At 34.3% G+C, this 23,326-nt stretch overlaps 2 protein-coding genes across 2 annotated transcripts in view; one reads left to right on the forward strand and one right to left on the reverse strand.

The window, feature by feature from the left end:
* The window catches only part of LOC117780485 (protein O-mannosyl-transferase TMTC1), a 68,738-nt gene that overhangs the window by 37,183 nt on the left and 8,229 nt on the right, over window positions 1-23,326 (reverse strand).
* LOC117780487 (TATA-box-binding protein-like protein 1) lies at window positions 10,974-12,303 on the forward strand. Its single transcript, XM_034617045.1, has 3 exons — window positions 10,974-11,087; window positions 11,142-11,390; window positions 11,450-12,303. The coding sequence occupies exons 1-3, from the start codon at window positions 11,041-11,043 to the stop codon at window positions 12,117-12,119; spliced, it is 966 nt and encodes a 321-aa protein (XP_034472936.1). The 5' UTR covers window positions 10,974-11,040; the 3' UTR covers window positions 12,120-12,303.

A 23,326-nucleotide genomic window follows, 5' to 3' on the forward strand; every position in this document is an offset into this window, starting at 1 on the left:
TGGTTTGCCTCAAGCGTCCAGTTAAATTAGCTTAAATTTTATACGGTTCCATTTCATTCTGTAAGAGCCACAACACATTAACACACACACACACACACACACAGAGTCCAGTTTCTCTATCGATTCGCTTTCACTTCCTCTCACTCTCAGTCTCACTATGACTCTTTCTCTCTTTCCTTTCTACTCGTATCTTTGCCTGAAATGACGCTGCTAATGAGCTCAAATAATGAGCTCAAACAAATTATAATAATAATAATAATATTGCGCTACCATACTTATTACTATGTGTAGTGATGTGTGTGTGTGTGTGCAGTCCATATAAATAGATGTCCTTTGGGATATTTTAGGCTGATTTGCATTATTCCTTGATAGGTTTTGGGCCTACTAAGCTACGAGAGCAATGAAAAATTAACCATTTAGCACACACGTTTTTTATTTATTATTAAACATTATTTTTTATCAATCAGTAATAATTCTACTTATTGATTTTTTGTAAAAATTGAATTCAAATATGTTTAGAATGTCTAGATGTCCATAAAATTATTTATTTATTTACAATTAATTAATTGATGACTGATTTTTTAGTTGACTTATTCATTTCTTGAACGCTGCATCAAATTAAATACCTGAGATATTTCTTTGTTTTTGTAACAAATTTCATTATATGTATCTGAAGCTTTATAACCAAACATTATCAGACATACCTAACTAATCTATCTTTATTAATTTAAATATATATGTTTTTTTAAATTTCAATCTTTTAAAAACTAAGAGCTAAAACAACTTAAAATTCATACAATGTCGACATTTTTCATAAAATGTATACTTAAATAACAAATAAAATATATCTCAAGATTAACTTTCCCTACATTTGTGGACATCACTGTTCTAAAACAACGATTTTTAACAAATTTCTGATATTAAGTTGTCTTTATAAATTGGCAAACTTTTGTGTTGACCGCTCTCAAAAGTATACTTTAGATATTTTTGTGTGAAATTCACATATAATCGAAATTCTAGCGAAATATTTTTAAATTTTGCATATCAATTCGTATAAATGAAGAATAATATTGCAGTGAAATATTATGCAGCCGAGCATTTGCTCCATAAATAATAATATTTAAACTCTTTTATGCAAATCTCATAAATTTGTATTTTGAATAAACGTAAAAGTTATAGTCTTACACTCTTGGGTGCAATTTGCTCCATTTTAAGCCGATGAATTCTTTAATGGCTTTTGGTTTATTTCTTGAATTTGTTAGAATATTTTTAGAAAACACTGAGAGAAGTTTCTGGGTTCAAATTAGCAGGTGCTTGTGCACAAGTTGGCCTTGAGTAGGGCAATTAATTCCATTGTCGAAAATAGAACGAGACGCAATACAAAGAAGAAAAAAAAGAGAGAGAAGCGTAAAAAGTGCGGGGTATTAATCAAATGGCGCCAAAGGACTTCATTTGAGGCGTCTGTAGGCGACATGAAGAGGCCTTTTATAGTGACACCGCGTCCTTGTCAGCTGGCGCCTTGAATTACTTTGCTAATTTTGTCAGGCCAGACACGAAGGGACAACAGACAGACAGACAGACAGACAGACAGACAGACAGACAGACAGGCCATATGTGACTGTGTGTGTGTTTGTGTGTTTGTATGTCCTTGATACTGTATCGTACTCCATACGGTTCAAAAGTCAAAGTGCAATTAGCGCAACGTTGTGTTTGCTTCTCAAATTTTTGCCTTGTATCAGTGCAAATATTTACTTTCAATTTCGTATGCAAATGTCGCCAGCGCTCTGTGCCATTAATCACAGTCTCTCAGGGAGACTACTCACTCCTCCTCATTCACCTCCTCCTCCCAGGGGTTTATCTTATCTGGGGCATCATCCCTTAGCAGAAGCGGATGACAGAAAAAATAATTACGTTGTCATGTTTACGGCGCACTGAAATTAGCTGAAAGTATCTGAATGTAACCATCTTTTGATGTTGATAGCGCACAGCACAGAAGCCGGTACAGTAAGAGCAGCCTATGAGTAGACTACACTGTTAAAAACTATATACATACAATTTGTAAGTAAGTTACAAATATTTTCTTTAAATATTTTATGTTTTAAATGAAGCACAAAAATTAGTCTTGTTTTCTTTTTATCAGATTTTTGATTGCGCATCTTTGCAATTTTTTTCAGTGTACATTAATAAACAAGAATATGCTAGCAAATATATATATTTCAAGTTGATCAACATTTCTGACATTTTGTGAACTGTGAGTCTTGTTTTATGAAATCAGCTAAAGAGCGTTGAGTTGACCTTATTTGTTGGCGCCCAACGTGGGGACCGCGGAGCGGAAATTGTCGCATACAGTGTGCGCAACACACCTTAAACCGGAAACCGGAAACATTATTCCCAAAATGTCAAGTAAAAAACAAAAAAACCAAAAAACAAAAAGAACACATAACAAAAACCCATTAGACACAATTTTGTTTTCTGGGTCAGGCGTCAGCACAAAAAGCTGTAGCAGTACCAACTACCAGACGAACTGGGCAGCTCCAGCTCCCAAAAGTGAAAACACACAAAAACAGAAAAGAAGAGAAAAGAATCTAAAACAAAACCTGGTGGGTGGCCTTTCAATGGTGACACAAAACAGCGAATGGACTCGACTCGACTTGACTCTCGACTCCACTCAACTGAACTCAACTGGAGAACTCCCTTTCTCCTCTCTCTTTCCCTTCTATGACAAACTGCACTCGGTACAACTCAACTGACCAGTCACGGTTTGTAAAATAGGGAATGGCGAATGGGGGGAATGGCAAGGGGGAAGTGTAACGAAACGATTGCGGAAATCAAGTTGTGTCAACAGCTTAAAAGCCAAAATGTAATAAGCCAGGGAAATGTAATGTAATAAAATATCAAATATAAAATGGAGCTGGCGGGAGAGCATTTGTTGCCGTTAAAGTATTTCGCTTTGAAATTGAAAACAGAAGACCAGAGAGTGCAATGCAACATAAAAAACAAGTCGAGAAAGAAAGAGAAGACGAATTTTCCAATGCCCTATGACGTCAATTATAATAATTATAAAAATATTGCTAGGGAATTAAAATTTGAGCTAAGATACAAAAATAAACTATATTCAAATTAAGGCTGCAAACCTCCAAAATTTTGTTAAAGGTTCGGTTTTTCGGTTCGAGCCATAGAGCAAGACATCGGTTCAGTTCTCGAATTAGTTTGCATACCCCCTGAATCCAAGGCTTGGGTTCGAACCTTGGTTAACTTTTATACAAAAAAAATATTTTAATTGTTATACATTTTTTTCTACACTTTGAACTAACTAAATTTGTTTTAAAAATAAATCAAATTTTGATGATAAATTAAAATTATTTGAAGATTTAAATATGACTTATTTTAATCCGAAGTCTCAAATAGTTGCGTAATATTAGAAAACCATAAAATTTATGTAATAACTTTTTTTTCGAGCCGAACCTTTTATTTTAGAAATCGGTTCGGTGTAGGTTTGGGTTCGCAAAGTAAATAATTTCAAGGGTTCAGTTCATGATCCGGTTCGGGCTGCTTACAAACTGGAGCCGAGCCGGTTCTACGGGGTTCGGTTCAGAACCGGTTTACAGCCTTGAATAAAATAGATTAAATATTAAAGGAGTTATCGGAGTTACTTCTTTCAGGAACATGATGTCTATATGTTATATTAGAATGTTCAGCATTCATACAGGATTGGCTTTGCATATGGATCTTTTTCTATATCAATGTCTGTGCAAAGATTCTTCGTCTCGTGCTGGAAGAGGTCATAAAAAGCGCTAGCTACAAAATTTTTGTGTGTTGGCCGCAAAATATGCAATATTTTATTATTGTAGCGCCAAACAGTATGCAACACTTTATTTCAGCGCTATGTGCTTCCTGCCACTTCCTGTGCCCAAAAAAGTATGCTACGTTTTATATTGCCAGTTGCTGTAGATGTGCTATAGTTGTTGTTGCAATTGCCGTTGCCGTTGTTGTTGTTGTTGTTGGTGTTGTAGCTGCTGGAACAGGTCCAAGTGCCGAGTCCTTTGCTGTGCCAGAAAGTATTCTACATAGTTTTTACATGCGATTTGAATGAGCACAAACGGATATCATGTCGTTCTTTCTCTCTGTATATATTGTTGTCTAAAGTAGCATATATGTTAAGTGCAATAGAAATCATTTTTAAAACACTCGAAGGCAATTCAACTCGGTTTTTACAACAGATTATTAGAACAGACGTTTCTCGTGGCGCCAAAGTCTGGCAATTTGTCAGAGAAAATATCGGAGTTTAAGCAAAAATAAATTATTATGAACTGACTTCTGGGAGCTAATTATGTCTGGCTAACTGTGTTGAGTCCAAGTTTCAAGGCGACAAAAGAGCGATTTGTAGCACATTTTTGGAACGTCCTTGCATTTATAAACATAATTATGTTATTAATTTAACTTTACGAGCAAATAAACTACGCTGAAATTGTAAATAATTGCGACTTAAATAAACTATAAACCAAGCAGAAGAAGCATTTGAAACTGCCCGACTTAGGAATACTCGCTAAAAAGTTGTAAGCATTTTTTTTAGCAATCAATTCAAATCATATTGATTGCATATTTAAATTCTTTAATCATAGTAAATGTACGATTGTTTTTTTTTTAAGTTTAAAATTTTCTATAAAAAACTATGTGATTGCAATCAAATTAATTGCAATTTTTCAACGCTCCGCTATAAGTCATAATTAATACTTTGTACATTTTCTACATTTATGTCAACCTATAACACTCTTTCTAACTCTTTGCTATCGGTTATAAAATTATACACCTCAACAAATGTTCGCATTAATCTGTGTGCGCATTAAATATAATTTTTAATATACGCTTTTAAATTAATAATTGAAAAACGTGATAAAAAAAAAATCTGTTGATAAATAAAAAAACAATTTAATAGCACAATATTTTATAGAAATTATGCAAATTTGGATTAAATTGAACTTTCAACACACATTTGTTAATTGAAAGCAACACAGCAAAGTGCAGGAAACTTTTAAAAAACCATCGCTGGGACATTGAACCAAAGCAACAAATAAACAAACAGCAAAATCAACAAACAGGGAAATAAAAAATAAAAATAAATAAATTTTGTTAACTTTTCGCACCAGACTTTTGTTATGCGCTGTCAAAACAGAGTTCAACCCTTTGAAAGTTCAATCAAAAAAAAGTTGGTAACAAACGTGACGTGAAGTGGAGGACAAAAGGGGTGGGAAAGGGGTGGTAAATGGGTAAGGGGAGGTGGCAGACGAGACTTTTTAATGGGCAAGCTTCAAAACAGCGCTTCAGACTTTTGCGCCATTGTTGTTGAGGTTTTTGACCGATGATTTCAATGGTTTCCAGCCATGACGATTGTTGGCCGTAAATTTGGTTAAAGGAGGATTTAGAGGAGAGGAGAGGGGCTGAAAGGGGTAGGCAAACGGGGGTGCAGTAGGCATATTCGTGTTGGCGTTAATTTTATGTCTTGCAGTGTGTTGCACGCAATGTAAATGTTAATTAAGAGACTTTACATGCCACAAGTTGGGCGTGGCATGACCCCTAAGAGGAGGGTGCCTCACTGTACATGTGTGTGTGTGTGTCTATGTTTACTTCTTAATTGCGTAAGCCAAGCGTTTGATTAGTATTTGCACAGCAATTGACATTAAACAGTTCAATCAATATAAAAAATTCAAACGGAAACAGGCAATACACAAGTGTGAGTTACGGCAAATATTTAATGTCTTTAAGGGGAGGTGTTCCATTATTACAATATTATTATTAGCACAATGTATACAACACAATATTTACAACAATACAACGCCTGTCTCTTGTGTGCGGTCGGTAAAACGGTCATTGGCCTCTTAGTCCAACTTAAAGAAAAGTCAGAAACCTCAATTAGGCTGTCAATCAACGCGTCGACTGCCTACAACAATAATAATAATAATAGAGCTATTGATTTTCATTTTCTGTATTCCCTTACTCCAAACATTTGCCTTAAATGCCTAATGAGTTTTGGGAAGGCGTACATTGACACGGCCCACGACCCTTGATCGTCTAATTAGCCGTCTCTTTAGCACTGCCTGCGATTTGATTGACCCACCCTTCTTCACCCCGTAGGGTTAAGAAATCTCATGCGTCGGCTAAACTGAATCACAGCAATAAACAATTAAAAAAATTAAATAATCATTTTTCGAATGATTCACATTCAGTTTTTTTATAGAAAACCGCAAGTTAAAGCTCAAAATAACGCAAAATCGGATGATTAGTTTGAGAAAGAGTATTTTATATATTTGCATAAGGCAGTACAGTTCAATATTCACTCGTTTTACAACACTTATTTTTTGCAAAAATAATTTTCTAAGCATTATACAAAAATTTAACTGAAGTAATTCTACTTGAAAAGACAATGTTTACCTCGAGTTTTAGGGTTAAATATCTTAAAAAAAAACATTCTGTAATTTTTTATATTTACCAACACTTACATCTAACAAAAAAACCTTTGATTTCCAACATGAAAAGTGCAGCTTTTCTCTAATACTGGTGTTTTGTGAAACCATAGTACAATTATTCATACGATTTTCAATAATTTTCCAATACTTGCTGCTGAAGAAACAATTTTCAAAAATTTTAGAACATAGCAGTTACTTTGAGCCATAGGAATTCACCTGAACAAATCACAGTTGTAACTCGTTTTCCCACAGTAACTTCTAAGTATTAAATTTTAGGCCCAATAGCTAAATTGAAAGTTCGCAACTTATTAATATTTAATTTACTACTTTAAATTTCAATCAACTTCCAGTTATAATAATTTTAAGCGTACAACTGTTTCGGTGTTAATTAAATAATAGATTTTTCTAACTCGCTATTCCAACTGTATTTCGTATCGGATTCATTTGAGGAACTTGACTCGAACTCTAACGTTGCATTTTCGCTGAGCCAAAAAGCTGATAATATTTATATTTATTATTTATAAATAAATAAAACAATAAATTGTTTATGTGAAAGTTGTACAACAAATAAATTGAGTCACTTGTTGTGTGTGTTTTTAAACGAATTCCCTGTGAGTAAATACTTAAGTCAGAGTCAAATACCCTGTGTGATAGGGTCGGGTCGGGTTTCACAGATTGATAAAATTGTTTACAGTTGTTTATTAAAATATTTAGTATATTACGTAGAGTTTACAAAAAAACATTAAAAACTTGACTTTTTCGAAAACTTCAAACTGTCATAACTGTGTCAAAACTAAACTGATTTTATCAATTTAATCATCATTTTGTCTTTGTTTTGATTTTGCATTAAAATTTTCATATGCTATTTTCTTTCATTACTGTCCATTTCTTCCATACATTTTCCCCTTGACAAAACTTTAAAAAATTAATAACTTGACTTTTTCGAAAACTTCATACTGTCATAACTTTGCCATATCCTAACCGATTTCCTTTCGGAATGTCAATTTATTTATGGTTTTTCCTTTAATTTCATTATACCTCAAAATTTTATTCATTTGAATAATTTAATTTTTGGTCTTATCATCTAAGTCTATTTTTTGCAATGTATAGGTAAACTTTCAGGTAAGTTACTAGAAGGTATTTTGATTATATTTAATAACTCTAAGTCAAATTTTAGCTACAAAAATAAAGGTGCTTAAGTATGCTTCACCGCAAGGGTATTATTTAGTCGGTCACTCGCAGTTCTCTGCCTTCTTTCTCTCGAAATAAAAGAAAAGATTAAAATTATAAGCACAAAATTCCATTTTAATGAAAGATGCTTTTATTTTTGCTTCGCATAAAATGTAACTTTATACGAAAATTTATTTTTAGGGTTCGACCTTTTTAGGGAAGAGAGAGAGAGAGAAAGAGAGAAGGGTGCGGTGGGGTGAGCTGGTGTCTAAGAAAACTGAAACTGACAGAATCTGAAATGTAGGGACTTTCAATGCATATCAGACAGAAGCACACTCATGCACATACATATTCCTTTAATTGTCACTCTTACAAGCTCATCCACAGAGAAAGAGAGAGAGAGAGAGAGAGTGGGAAGAGAAAGAGGGAGAGAGAAGGGCAGAGAAAGTGAGATAGAGAGACATTGTGGCAAGTTGGTAACTTGCAATGCCAGTTGTAACAAAAAACCAATAATGGCAACTCGAGTTGTAGTTGCAGCTTCCTCATGAGGCATGATGTGTGATTGTGTGTGTGTGTGAGTGTGGCATGTTGGGGGTGTGGCATGTATGTGCGCCCCTTTTATCGATTAGCGCATGTAACTGTTACTACCTACTGATAACTCTGTGTAGTTACGTAAGCCAATCAGCCGAGTGGCTAGGTGGGTGGGGAAGGAAGGAAGGGGAGGGTAGGGTAGGAGTTGGAGTAGTTTTGGTGGCACAAAGCAAATGACGCTGCAAATGAAAGCAGGAAACGTAGCCGCATTCGCATTCATTCATTTTACACACAAAAGCCATTAAAACGCTTTGATTCTATTGTTTTGTTTGTCATCAGCAACAACAACAGTACCAACAACAAGAACAACATCATCCACAACAACAACCACTACAACAACAAAAGCCAAAAGGGCAACAGGGCAACATCATCATTATTCACTTAGTTTTTAGAATCAAGGTTTTAAAGTCAAGGCTGTGATTTTTCAAGCTCCTTTAAATTTTGAAGCAAACTCGTTTTCAAATTTTCAAAGGGGGTACCCTTACCCTTACTTACCCCCACCCATGATAGTCGACTAATAATAAAACTTTATAAATGAACAAAATTTAAATACAGAATACATTTGAGGCCAAACAGTGATCAAAATGACATACCGCTTGGAAATCGGATCAGTTTTGACAAAACTATGCGTTTTTAAAGTTGGTCCTATTTTCGATCTAGCAACTTAGTAAGTCAAAATTTTTGTCCAATTTGACATGATTTTTTGCAAAAAAATGAAAGGTATCGAAATCAAGTTTAAAGTGTTATTTTATACTTATTACGATATAAGGAGTTGTTTAAAAGTGAAAATTTGAGATTTAAAATTTACAATTTTCAAAATTCCAAAGGGGGGACCCTTGGCATCGAAATCGATACCTAAGGCTAGAGGGGAAATATTTTATTGAACAAATTCAATAAATCTTAAATGCAGAAAGATTATAAAGGCCAAATTATGAACAAAATGACATTCCGCTTGAAAATCGGTTTAGTTTTGGCAAAGTTATGAGCTTTTGAAATTGGTCAAACCTTTGTCTTAGCTACTTTACAAGTCGAAATTTTTGTCGAAATTCACATGCTTTTTTACAAGAAAATTAAAGGTCTCGGAATCAAGATTAAAGTGTTGTTTTATACTAACAACAATACACGGGGTTGATTAAAAATTTGAGATTTAAAATTTTGAATTTTCAAAATTTCAAAGGGGGGACCATTACCATTACTTAGGAACCATGGCTATGATAGTCAAAAAAATTAAATTTTCTAAATAAAAAAAACTTAAATGCAGGATGAATAAAGATATTGAATCATGTACAAAATGGCATTCGGATTGAAAATCGGGTCAGTTTTGTTCAAGTTATGACTGTTGGAAGTTGGTTTCGGTTATCGGTTATTGAAATAAAATAAATTCCGCTTACGGTTTCAGTTCCGGTACTAAAAATGAAACGGTAAGTTTCGGTTAACGGTCCGATATCGGTTAAAGGCAAGGCTTTAATTTTTGTAAGCTGCCTTGAATACCGAAAAAACTTGAAAATTTCTACATCGATCTAACCTCACTTTTTATAAGCTTTACTTTCACTTTGTGCTCTTTCTCGTTGTTGTTGTTGTTTTTGTTGCAGTTGCTGGCTCAATATTTTTTTAATATTGAAAGAATTTTGGCGGAGCTGCGGTTTTTTTTTCAGAAAGTGCCTGTGGCAGCTGCTCTCCCCCTCTTTCCACTTTCCACCTCTTCACCTCACAGTACTCCTTCCTTTCCACCCTCCCGCTCACCTCTCTTCCTTGGCTCGACCGTCTCGACGTCCAGCGACGCTTTGGCAGAAAAACCGAGTCTTGCGGAAAAATCAACATTGCACAAAACTTTTCAGCGCCTCCCACCACCCCCCGAGCACCGAGCACCACCGGCACCACTACTTACACCCCCATCAGCATCCCTTTGCAACACTTTTTTGTTTTGGCTTAGCGCTGATGATGTATGCACTTTGAAAAGAGTTGAGCAAAGTGGTTTTTCGGGTTTGATGAGCTAACGTCAGCCACCTCCACCTCCACCTCCACCTTCACTTCCACCTCCACCAACACGACCCTGACAATATGAGCCAGTGCTGCCAACATTATTAAGGACTGAAATAGCTAACTTGATCAAAAATTGTAGCTAGAATAAACAGTACAAAAATTATCTAATTAAAAAAGAAGATACTACACTTTTTAAAATAATTTACGTAGTTAACATGAAAATTTAGTTTATAAGTTAAGTTTTAAGATACAAAGTTATCTTGTTTGGATTCAAAAATAAATTAGTTAAGTCATACTTGATATCATTTTTTAGAGCACTTCTGAAATGTCTTTGTTAGCTTTACAGATAGAATATTGCAAGCTAGCTATAAAGAAGCTAAAAGTGACAGCACTTACATAAGCACATTCTCTTTCTCTGTCTTTCTTTCTCTAACTCCCTGCGTCGCTCTTTGTTTGCATTTCGTTGGCTGCATAATAAAGTTATTAATGGACTTCAATGGGGTTTCAATTATGCAATTTCTGCGATTTGAAATTGAATGATATTTTGATTGTTTGCTTTGGCAGCAGTGCGGTTTATCTTTTTTTTTCTTCTTTATCTTTTGGCAACTTTTGGCTGAGTCGGCGATTAGTTTGCTCTCATAGGGAAATACTTTAAATTTAGATAATACAAATAAAACTTGTAAAAATATGGAATTCAATTTTCAACGCATTCGTTTATAATCTTTATTGCCATTGGCCTTTCTCTTGCATCGCATGAAGTACTTATCGATAAATAAATGCCAAATTTCAGGGCTGCAAAAAGAAGAATTTGCTGGTCACACAGAAATACTGCATGGCAATTTCGAGAAATCGGCACATTGACAAAATGTTCAAATTGACGTAAGTTTTGATATCATTTAAATATAATTAAATACATATTGAAAGCAATTATAGTCGGAGCATTAAAAAGCGAGTGGGATTGTTGCAGGGCTGCCACAAAACTGAAAAGAAAATGCAACGTGAAAGTTCAGAAAACTTGAAAAGAAAGCGACAACTGCAGGCTGAAAATAACAAGGAATTAGGATCTGTTTCTCCCTTGCCATTGGAAAATAAAAGCATCATTTCGGATTTCGACATATTGAGCATTTACTCGGATATATCCAAACTCAGTGCCATCGAGGAGCATTTGAATCTGTTGTATCGGTGGGTAGATTCAGCTGTTTCTTAAAAAACGTTGACAATTAATGGTATTCCCGTTTTAGACCCTTTACCTGCTTTGTGAAATCGCGATGCAACTATAAACTTTACGAATTGGAATGTCTATTATCCAACACTCGCTATGAGCCTCACAAGCATCCGGCGCTTTTCATCCGTCACTCGAATCCGTCGAGCAGTTTACGGGTTTACGATAATGGGAACATCTGCAGCCAGGGCTACAGCTATGATGGGTCTGCATTGGGCGCTAAATGTTTTATGAACACCATGGAACAATTGGGATACTCTCCGATGTTTTACCATCCCAAGTTTAATGTGGTGAATGCAACATTCTGCATGCCATTCTGCATTAATCTGGATAACTTTTATTTGGAGTATCGTAGAGATTGCCTATATAATCCAGAAACGCATCCATATCTCATCTACAAAGTGCCAGATTCAAGCATTAAATTGGCCATATTTCCCATGGGATATGTGTACGTATTGTTGTCCTCCAATCCAAAAAGTACCCAAAAGGTTATCGGACACATTTTACCGCTACTCTATCGACATCGGAACTTGGAATTGATAACGGAACGGGAACTAAGCAGTGGTGACATTAATTTCAAATTGCTGTGGGAAAATGAGTTTCAGAAGGCGTACCAGGATACCCTTAAATACTATATGCCCAAAGAACAACACCAACAACAGCAGCGACAACTTCAACTAAAACTTTAATTAAAAACTTTTAATATATGAGAGACTATGCATATCCTGTTCAAATTCTCATAAATGTCGAAATGCTGAAAAAGTTTTGGAAACTTTTGTCGGTGAAAATAATGCAAAAAATTGCTCCAGGCTAATAAGTATTATTCAACAAAATATCACAATTTTTGAATAGGATTTTGCCTACATATATTTACTTTAATTTTTGTTTTTCCTTTTTATGTTTTATGTCAATTTGTTGCACAAGTCATTAGCTCCATTTGCATCCAGACTGAAATGTCAACCAATTTAAGAGGTCACAGCGCAAAAGCACTAAAAATCACTCACAAATTTACAATGTAAATTCGAACTGCAGCTCATCGAATTCCATGTTTGCATATTCCCCAAACTCCCCACGCTGCAAACCGTTGACTGAGCGTGAGTGGGAGAGCAAGTATGTGTGGGTGTGTGGTATCGCTGTTGGCATGGGAGAGAGAGAAGGATGGACGTGATGACATATCGTAGCGAAAATGTGTGAAATGAAATTTGAAACTGTCGTTGCATGCTCTCTTTGCTTGCTTGCTCTCCTTGACGCTCCTTGTCCATTTCAAAGCTATTGCATTTGAATTGTTTTTGTCCGCCGTGAAAAACAATTCAGTGTCATATTTGTGTTTGTTTTGCAAACTCACACACACGAATTGACTCAGCTGTGGTCTCGATATGTGCGGATAATTTTCAACATTTTTGTTTGCAATTGTTTTTGCTTTTTGCTGCATTTTTATTTGTTGTTTAACATTTTTGGGCCATTGACGGCTTTTCACGTGTTTTGCGCTTTGTTTGAACGGCTTGTGGACTATTGGGATTACTCATTAGCATATTTTGTTTACCTTATTTGATATTTTTGAAAAAAACAAATATGCATTCTCTCGATAGCTTCTTGTGAATATCGATATGGCAATCACGTCTCATCGATATTACTAGATTGGTGCTTGCTTAAAAGTGTATCGTGATTATTTAGTTTTTTTAAAGCTGGCTATTAATTATATAATCAGAGTAAGAATGCTACAAAAATTTTGGTATTGTTTTAACCGCAAATCAGGCTTATTAAGCATTGCCATTACTTGTTCATTCCAATAGCATTCAAAAATAAATGCTAATCAAACATTCTTAAACTATAGTTGAAAATTTAAGATAACTATAATTATTCTTTTGGCTTTTAAAAATCATTATAAAATCTTAATTTCATTAGCTTTACATATTTGGAATGATTAAGTTTATACAAATTTGGTACGATTAAAAATTGTTAAAATTTGAAATAAAAATGTCAACACGCAAAATATTATTTAGTTATTAAAAATAAGTAAAAATGATTAAAAAATGTTAAATTTGTAAAATATTAAAATTATTATCAAATGTTAAATAAATAAATTCACTAAATATCAATTATTCATACATCTTATATATATTAAAAAGTATAATTTTATTTTTTCTTAAAAAAATCAGTTGATTATTTTGAATGTTTTTCTATTAATATCAGCTAATTTTTCTTCTAAAATGTTGTCCGTACTGTTAGTGCATAATAGTGGCTTCAAAAAACGATTAAAAAATCATCGATGTTTCCAGCTATCGACATACCGAAAGTTTGTTTCATTTGTGTTATTTTTAAGCTATTGTTTTAAGCTGATAATGCATAAGCTCACGGTCAGTGCACACTTTATATTTATTTGAAAATGCCAAGTTGATTTTATGGCTAAAGCTGTGTGTGTAAAATGCTTTTTGTTCTCTTTTGTGAGTTCGCGCGCTTTTTGTTTTATTTTGCACATGCATGCATATTAAATTTTGGCGTTTATATTAAAAAATATTTGCACTGAAAACAAATTAAGTAAAATCTGCTCATTTAAATTCCAAACGCAAATGCTAAAAATGCAGAAAGTAATTAATATTAGTTAGTATGTGTGTGTGTGTGTGTAGGTGTATGTATGCATATGTGTGTGTATGCTACCAGTTCTGGAGTGACCAGACGATGCTGCAGCTCCTTTTTTTTAAGCGGTTGGGGGGAGGTGGGGTGACCAGTTTCTGCGGCTGCAGCTGATTGTTTGTGTGTGTGTGAGTCTGCATTTTCATAATTTGCGCACAACAAAAAGCAAAGAGCAGGACAAAAGCGTAAAAGGAACAAAACGAAACGAAGCGCAGCAAATTCCAAGCACTGGAATTTATGCAGCAAATATTAACTTGCCACACACACACATACACATGCAGCTGAATTGTGAGCAAAATTTCTCATGCAATTCATGTAAAACGCAGACTTTAAAAGAGTAAGAGTGAGAGAGAGAGAGCTGGCGTGTGGGAGCAGAGCGAAAGGTCGCCCAATTTGTGCAAAGAAACAGTGTTGAGAAGCACTAAACATTATGTTTTTGTTGATATTAGCGTTAAAATAAAGCTAAATTGTTCATAAAAGAAAATCTGAAAAAGCTGTTGTATTCTAAATGTTTTTTAAATTAAGAAAAAGCTTAAGAAAATCCAAACGCATAAAAAAAGGTAAAGGTAAACAAGCCAGAATTCCCGCTGCCCGCTGTTTTAAATTTTAAACCGCCAGTTTTGGCGGAAAAATAGTTGTTCGGACAACACTGCTTTGAAAGAAGTGACAACAAAACTCATTAGCAGAAGCAGCGACCGTGACCGAGACGTCGACGTCGGCTGTGCCGTTAGAGTTGTGGGCGTGGCATCGCCAACGGCCAGTGGGCGATGCTGTTGGTCAACCGAAGCCAGAAACGCAGCATGCACTTCCGTTTCTCAAAAGTTTTCGCCATTTTATTCATATTTCTGCTGCACTTTATCTCTTTGCGGCGGTCTTAGTTGGCGAAATTGTGTGCAACCACGAAAATCTAATAAGCGCGCAAATTTGTTGACATTGCGCAAATGTTTTTTACGAGCGTCGCAGCCTGCAAGCAGAAGCCTAACGAAGGACTGCAGTCGAGTAAGCCCGACTGTGAATCAACCCTGTATAAATTTGTAAAAATACCAGGGAATACACCCGAAACCGGTAAAGGTACCGTTACCCGAAGTAAAACACCTCGTATGCAGTACCGAAACCGAAAAAATTCATTTTTTAGAACCGTAAAAGAAACTTTTTGTATCGTTTTTGTTTTTCATACTAAAACTTGATTTTCTACAGATTGTTCCTATGGGCCCTATATGATATAGTGGTCCGATTCAAAAAAGAAACAAACTTGACTTGCCTGCAAGGTAGAGGAATCTACATACCAAATTTGGTGTCACTAGCTTTTAAATTGTTCTAATAATTTGGATATGAAATTTTTTTTTTCAATTTGTGGGCGATAAAGGGGGCGTGTCCGAATTTTGAAACAAACTTGATCTGCTTGCAATATAGAGGAACCTACATACCAAGTTTGGTGTCTCTATCTCTTATAGTCTCTGAGATCTAGGCGCTCATACAGAAGGACAGACAGACGGACATTGCTATATCGACTCGGCTGTTGATGCTGATCAAGAATGTATGAATATACTTTATAGGGTCTGCCACGCCTCCTTCTGCCTGTTACGCACATATTCGTTAAAACAAACCCAATAGACCCCTGTGCTTTTTTTAAGTACGGGGTCTAATGAACAACGACACTCAAACAATTGTTTCTTGAACTACTTAAGAGTTTATTTTACGATGTAAAAAAGTTGAAGAATGCTCCTTTAATTACAGTTGCAATAAATATAATTACAATACAGTGTACCCTTTATAAGGTCTTTCACACCTTCCACCGACTGTTATGCACATTCTGCTTACGACAAATATAAAAGACCCTTTTATATATTTTAGGTACAGGGTCTTGAAACTTGCTGCTCTCCTTCTGGCTCTCCTCTCTTATCTTACTGCTGCACACTTGTACATTAAAGAAGGCCAAAGTCACACTTGAAGCGCAGCGAATGGAGTAAGAGTGAGTGAGAGAGACAGATAGAGAGAAAGAGAGAGCGAGAGTGGAGAGTGTTGGTAAAGAAACTTGAAGCTTTTGGCTTTGCTTAGTCGCGTGCGATGTTGCGTGAAGTTTTTGGCTTTTGTGCTTAACGCTGACAAAAATTGAGAGAATTCCGGACAGGTGGCTGCAGTCACAACAAAAACAAAGAGAAAGGTGAATCGGAAGAGGAACTAGCAACAACAAAGATGGCGGCGTTGCAGTTTGCATTTGATGCCATAAAGTCGCTTAATCAACTGATACGTTCAGTGGACAGTCGCCAAGGAGTGGAGAAAGGAGCAGACAGGAAGAGAAGTCAATTTCATTAACCGTTATGCCATTTAACAAAGAAAAGGGGAGAAAGAGAGAGATTTGATTTAATCGCTTTAAAACTGAAAAACCCAACAAGCATTTCAAGGATCGTTTTAACAAAAATCAGCAGGTTGAATCTTTTTCGATTTCTTTTGAATAGAGATTACTCATATGCGCAATTCAAAAAGACTTGAAAATGACGGGTCCTTCCATATTATACCTTACCTTATTGGGGCTCAATGAAATGACAAAAAATTTGGGATTCAATTTATAATGTTTGATGGTTGGAGCCTCAGCCCAAGTTTGAAAATTGGAAATATATATGGAATATACTTAGTTATAAAATATATATGAGATTTTAAATTCTACAAGAATAATATATAATATATAATAATGTTGAATTTTTTATAAACCAAAACAATTTTGTGGAGGGACAAGAATTTAAATCAAGCACAAAAAAAGTAAAATATTTAAAAGTATTTTTTCACAAATTTTACAAATTTAATTTTGAAAATTAAACCGATTTGAATTTATAACATAAATAAACGGTTCTTCTCTTCAAGAAGACTCGTGACATTTTCTCCCGTTAAAAATATAATACGAATGTGAGCAAAAATTTCATAAAATGCTTGCTGGGAAACTGTGTAAGTGTGAGTGCATTAATACTTGTGTATGTGTAATGAAATCGCATAAAGTTTTTTAATTATTTTTGTGGTTTTAAATTGCATTTCTTGTGTTTCAGTGTAAGGACAAAAGGACGACGCGATGTCCGTGTGAGAAAAGCGACCACAAAATGGGCCGACTTTATCAGCGACTGGCAATTGTCATCTCTGCATGAGAGTGAGAAAGAGTGTGTGAGAGAGAGGGAGAGAGAGAGAGAGAGAGAGTGGAGTGAAAGTCCTTGCCACAGAGCATTGCATTCATTTAAGGCAAAGTGCAATAACATGTTATTTCATTTCATGTTTTATCAACGTGCATTTTCTTCATCTCGTCATCATGTTGTCTCCTCACTGTTAACGGGAAGCGGCTTTAAAACATTCCAACCTTATCACGCAATTACAAGTGGAATGACACGCGGACCGCGTTCTCAGTTCCATTTAATTTTCATTATATTATTGAGGCAAATATACGAATAATTGGAATCATACACATACAGACTTCTCCCACTTTCTCCCTCTCTCTCACTTCCTCCACACTTCTTCTTGGCAAACAATATAAAATTCATGGAAAACAAAAGAAAATATTCATGAAAAACAAAGAATATACGAGTATTCATGGATTCCTTTCAGCACCAACAATATGTGAGTTTAATTTTGTCACAATATCTGAAGAAACTTAACTGATTGGAGAAAACTGATTACGAATGGAAATATGTATTCATATTCATAGATTTATGTCAAAAGAAGCGAAGAAATTAAACTCAAAATAAATATTTTTATTAAAATCTACAGAAAAACCAATAAAGTTATCTAAAATAAATTTATGGCTTTGTATTCACGTTCAAAATTAATTTTATTAACAAAAATTTGTTAAAGACATGTAAATTTAAAATATTTCAGCATAGAAGTAAGATAAAACAAAGCAATATTATTGTGACTAGTGCTTTAAGTAATAAATATATATATTCTTTCTAAAAAGTAAATTAATACAAAAACATGACTTTACTTTTTGTGTTTAGAACGAAATCAAATATAGATCGTTATATCTTGAGTTGTTTAATAAAAGTGAAACACAACTTTTATAATTAAACTTTAATTAACTACTTAGTATTCCGAATGTCTACAAATGAAGTATAAAATTTGTTTATAAATACAAATTCTTCAAAGTTCAAGACGTACTAAGTTTTTGTTGCCGTTCCACTTGCAAATCAATTAGTTGATATGCCAAATTAAAATGGAAGAAGCAGAAGAAGCAGCCTAAAGTTAGCTGAGTGAAAAATTTGTTAAATTTGCTGGCGGCTGTCAAAAGTCGCTTTTTAGAACTAGGAACAAAACTTTACTTAAACCATTCTATGCATTTTATTTAACACCGGGAGAAAGGCATACGCCCCCAAAAGTAGGCAAGCAAAGTTGTTCCGAGTGCTTCTCGAGTGCTCACATCAATTTGAAGGGAAAACAAAAACAAGAACTGGGTTAGGGATGCCACACAAATAAACACACACATGGGATACACAATGAACCAACACGATTTCAATTTGCCTAGTTGATAAAGGCCAAAAAATTAATTCAAGCAGCTCACAAAATACCTCAGTTTTTCTTTTATCTGTGTGGTGGAAATATTTTCACTTTTTAACTGTGATTCCCATTTGTTTTTTTTTTTTTTTTTTGGCTTACATATGTGATATTTATGTAGAAATAAAGTTGAATTTCTTTTGACTGTGCCTGGCACAAAGTAGCACCGTCTTGGCCTCCACTCAGCTCCTCTTCTTTCTACCAACTTGCCAGCTGACTTAGCTGTACTAAATAGTTTCTCACGTGACTTTTGCACATAAAAAATGGGTTTATTGCTGCACACGTATTCATTAATAGCAGCAATGAACTCACATGTGAATAGAGAATGAGTGTGTATGTGTGTGTGTGCTCTTAAGAATGTCAGGGAGTAAACACACACACACACGCACACACCCGCATAGGGTGCATTGTTGTTGTTGCAAGTCCTGTTGCCTGGCTGCACTCGCAAAATGGTTGCAAGTCGTCTGCACAGGAAGTGCATATTAATTGTGAAAATTTGTACGGGTATTTCTTCGAAAATAGTTGCCTGCCTTACAACCTAACAACCTTACAACCTTACAACCTGCCCTCTCTCCCCAATCACGTTGTTATGTTGTGCTGTGCTGTGCTGGGATTTGAGCTGCTGCTTTGTTGACCCAATATCCAGTTGCTTGGCTTTTGTGCACTTCCCAAAAATATCGTACTCGTATTATTGCAGCACTTGAAAAGCCAGTCAGAGTTTATTTTTGACTTTAGCTGAGATGTAACCAATTTCATTAAATGAAAACGAAGGTTTTCAAGTAATCAAAAGCAATATAATACATATATACCCTTGACAAGTAAAGTAAGATAGAAAATATAAAAATGTATTATATTAAGAGCCGGTTTTTCAATGTCTATTTAAGGGGTTTGCTAACTATACAACAGATATTTTGACGCAAAATGTATTGAAATCAATGTCAAATTTTATAAAATTTAAGGAGACATTGAAAAACCCGGCTCTTAGTAATACAAAAATACTTAGAAAAATCTAAATCTCTATTTTCGCAGACTCGATTTTTAACCACTTTAACTTGATTATTTATTTGACGATCAATTGAGTTCATTTAATTGGCTCATCATAAAAAAATATTATTAAAAAAAAAAAGAAAAAAAATCATAACTTTAATCAGTATTGCTATACTCAGAATGAAATTCTGCATCATTTCGAAAACGCAATATCTCTCCATATCCTTTTGGCGCCCAACGTGTGTCTTCCGTCCTGATTGGAATATCAATAAATTCTGTGGATATTCTTGGCTATGAATATTTGACTTTGAAGAAGTATGCAAATAGGAAAGTCAACGTTTAATTTAAGGGCCTCTGTAATCCAAATGGTTTAGCTGGTCAAGTCTGATTTCAAGCAGAACCATTTTCAGGGATTAAGTTTGCAATAGTTCAACGGTTTAATGGCCTTTCATGCTACCCACATTTCAAATATAGTATGTATGTGTGTGAATGTTTTTCTTAAATTGCAAAGCCACAAACTAAACGGGATTATACGGATATACTCGTACGTTATTCGTATTCGTTACAGAACAGAAGTTCAAGTGCACATTCTGTGCTGTCGAATCGATTTTTAATAAAAATTGAGAGCTTACTACGAAATCTGTAAGCATTTTGTTGTTTGGCTATAAAATTAAAAACCAACAGCATAGTGTGTACACACACAAGTGAGAGGGAGACTGTTGGAGGAAAGAGAGACAGAGGAATGAGGGGGTTTATTTGGATTGTAGATCTGTGGCATCATCCATTGCACTGCACTGTGAGTCGTATTAACATTGTGTGCATTTTCTAGTAGCTGCTTTCATTTGGTTTGTAGATTGTGCAACACCAACACAATTTTTACAAATGAATGCATTCGTGTTGTATTCGTATTCGTTTTCATTTTCATTTTCATTTCCCTCTTAACTGGCAACTAGTTACTGGTAAAACAAAACAATTTTTTAGTTAATTACAGCGTTGAGAGAGAAGAAGGCAAATGTTTCAATGTTGATTTTCAGCTCGGTTGCAACAAGCAACAAGCTACAGCACATACAACAACAATGCGCTCAATTGGCTCAAAATGAGTTTTTATGGGATTTGCATACTCTGAATAGCAAAATAAGTGCAAACAATAACAATAAGCAGCAAAAAGAAACACTTGAATTCTTGCCATGACGAAGACCAAAGACCCTTAAAGTCAAAATAATTGAACGCTGCTAATTGATAAGAGATAAAATATAATTTTAAGTAGATGATGGACTTTTAAATTGCTTTTCAAAAACAAATATGTTTAGAAAAAATTCAATATAAGTTTGTCAAAGTCGATTAGTCGAATCAAATTGTGCTAATAAGATAAGAGATATAATGAAGTATATGATTGAATCTATAAATCTTTTTAAGAACAATTATGAATGAAATAAATTAATCATAGGTTCCTTAAAGTCAAATTAATTGGATTGTACAAATTAATTAATTTTGAGTTTATGTCGAACGTCTAAATTGATTTTTACAAACAAATATAAATTGAGTAAATATAATATTAGTTGCTTATAGTCTACCTGTAAATAATCGAATTGTGTTAATTGATAGGTAAAACAATATATAGAAGGCCTTATAATTAAAAGAGTGCTTTAAAAAAAAAATACATATTTAAATGAAATAATATAAGTTGCTTTAAGTCAAAATAATTGAATCGTAAAAATTTATTAATGTTGCAATATATGAATGGAGTAAATACATTATAAGTTGCTTAGAGTCAAATCAATTAAATTGTACAAATTAATTAGATATACAATATATTTTGGTATATATGATGGACTTAAACAATTGACAGAGTGCTTTTCAAAATCAAATATTAATGATAAAAATATAATATAAACTTCGTGGTCAAAATATATATTTGATTTGTGGTAATTGATCAGAGATGTATTGTAATTTGGAGTATATAATGGACAATTCAAAATCAAAACTGAATTTAATATTTATAATCGATACATATCTCGACTTAAAAAAGTAAGATACTCTTTAAAATTAATGTACATTTTTCTTATGCTAAAATTTTTGCATTTGCATTACTTGAATTTCTTGTTCCCTTTTGTGTATTTCTGTTTTTCTTAATTGTTTCTTGTGGGAAAACTCGAAATGAAAACCGCAAGTCCAACGAGGCGAGCTCTTAAAAAAGCCCAACAGAATAGAATTGTGCGGAACAGAACATTTAATGCTCACAATTACTTTGCATACATAAATACGTGTGTGAGTGTCCAGCGCAGATTTGTGGAGTTACGAGCAGGAACTAGAAGTGAAACTGAAACTGCAACTGGAATTGGAGTTGAAGTCTTGACTGCCTTTTATAGCGGCTTCCTTTACATAATAAAAGCGTAAACACGTTTTCACCATTGGCCAACCGACTCGCCCGTTACAATGGCGCCGGCATTGCCTCTCTCACTCTCTTTTTCTCACTCTATCTCACTCGTTAGGGTCCCAAAGTATGGTTCTAAGTGCCTCTAGGCTCGGGACTTTGATGGGGTGTACTAAGTACATGTAGCGTCCACTTACGCGTGGTTTGTGCGAATAAAATTGCCCTTTTTGGGTAGTTTTATGAATTGTTTCAATGCTTATTTACCGGTTGGTCTTCCAACTTCCAACTACTTTACACGAACCTGTTAAAAGCGGCTAATAAAGTGCACAATTCTGACCTTTTTTTGGCGTATTGCTTTGAATGGAATTGGCTTAAGCATATCTAAAGAAAATATTAAATATTCAGTATGAAAATAAAAAAATTTTAAAATTAAAAATTTTCAACGCAATGTCAAGAATTAACAGAACAGGTACACTGAAAAAAAAGACCAACTTCTAAAATCAAGAACATTCATCTAAAAACATTTATTCTTAAAATAAGAACTTGGTCTTATATAAAATGTTGTTAAAATCAAGATGTGTTCTCTTAGTTTAATAATTTTATTTTCTCTACGCATTTTTTAGACCAAAAATTTTAGATTTGAGACCAAAATCTTGATTTTATAACATATTTCTTATCAGTGTAACACAACACGCGCCACCCATACACACACACACACCCACAAAGTGATAACATTTACTTTCTGTCTTCTACACTGATTTTTTATAGTTTTCAATAAAAAAAAAAAAAAGAGTGATAACAGTCGCAGTGACTCTCTTTTTATCTCTCTCCCTCTCTCCCTCTCTCACTCTATTTTGTCGATCAAACCGAGCTCAGCTGATCTGAATGGAAATTCTTTCGTCTCTAGACTTTTCTTTTAGAGATAGATATGTATATTCATATGTTTGGATCCAAAAAGCTGTTGCCTGAGAATTGTGCCTTAAAATCTTCTTGAATAATTCTTTGCTAGAACAATGTAATCTTAAGCAGCTTTTTAGCTTTGATTATCAGCAACTTTTTGCTGTTTATATGTAGTCAAATTTGACTTAGATTAAAGCGCGCTTTTCAACGATTTCGTCAGCTTGTGTTAAACTAAACTGAAAGTTCAAAACACTTTTGCGCCATTGTTTTCATAAATTGTAAAGTTTAGTTGGTTAGTTTGGAAAAACTCATATCTTAGTAACACGCTATTTCCAAAAAGTAACTGAAAATTCGCATTGCAACTCGATTCACAATTCTTTTTTTCTTCTGGTTGAAAAGCGCGCATTGCAGAAAGTACTTCAAGTTTTTATTTTGCCAACTCTTTCTTTTTCTATCACAATCTCTCTCTCT

This window comes from Drosophila innubila (genome assembly GCF_004354385.1).
Source record: "Drosophila innubila isolate TH190305 chromosome 2L unlocalized genomic scaffold, UK_Dinn_1.0 4_B_2L, whole genome shotgun sequence".
NCBI classification, from domain to species: Eukaryota; Metazoa; Arthropoda; class Insecta; order Diptera; family Drosophilidae; genus Drosophila; species Drosophila innubila.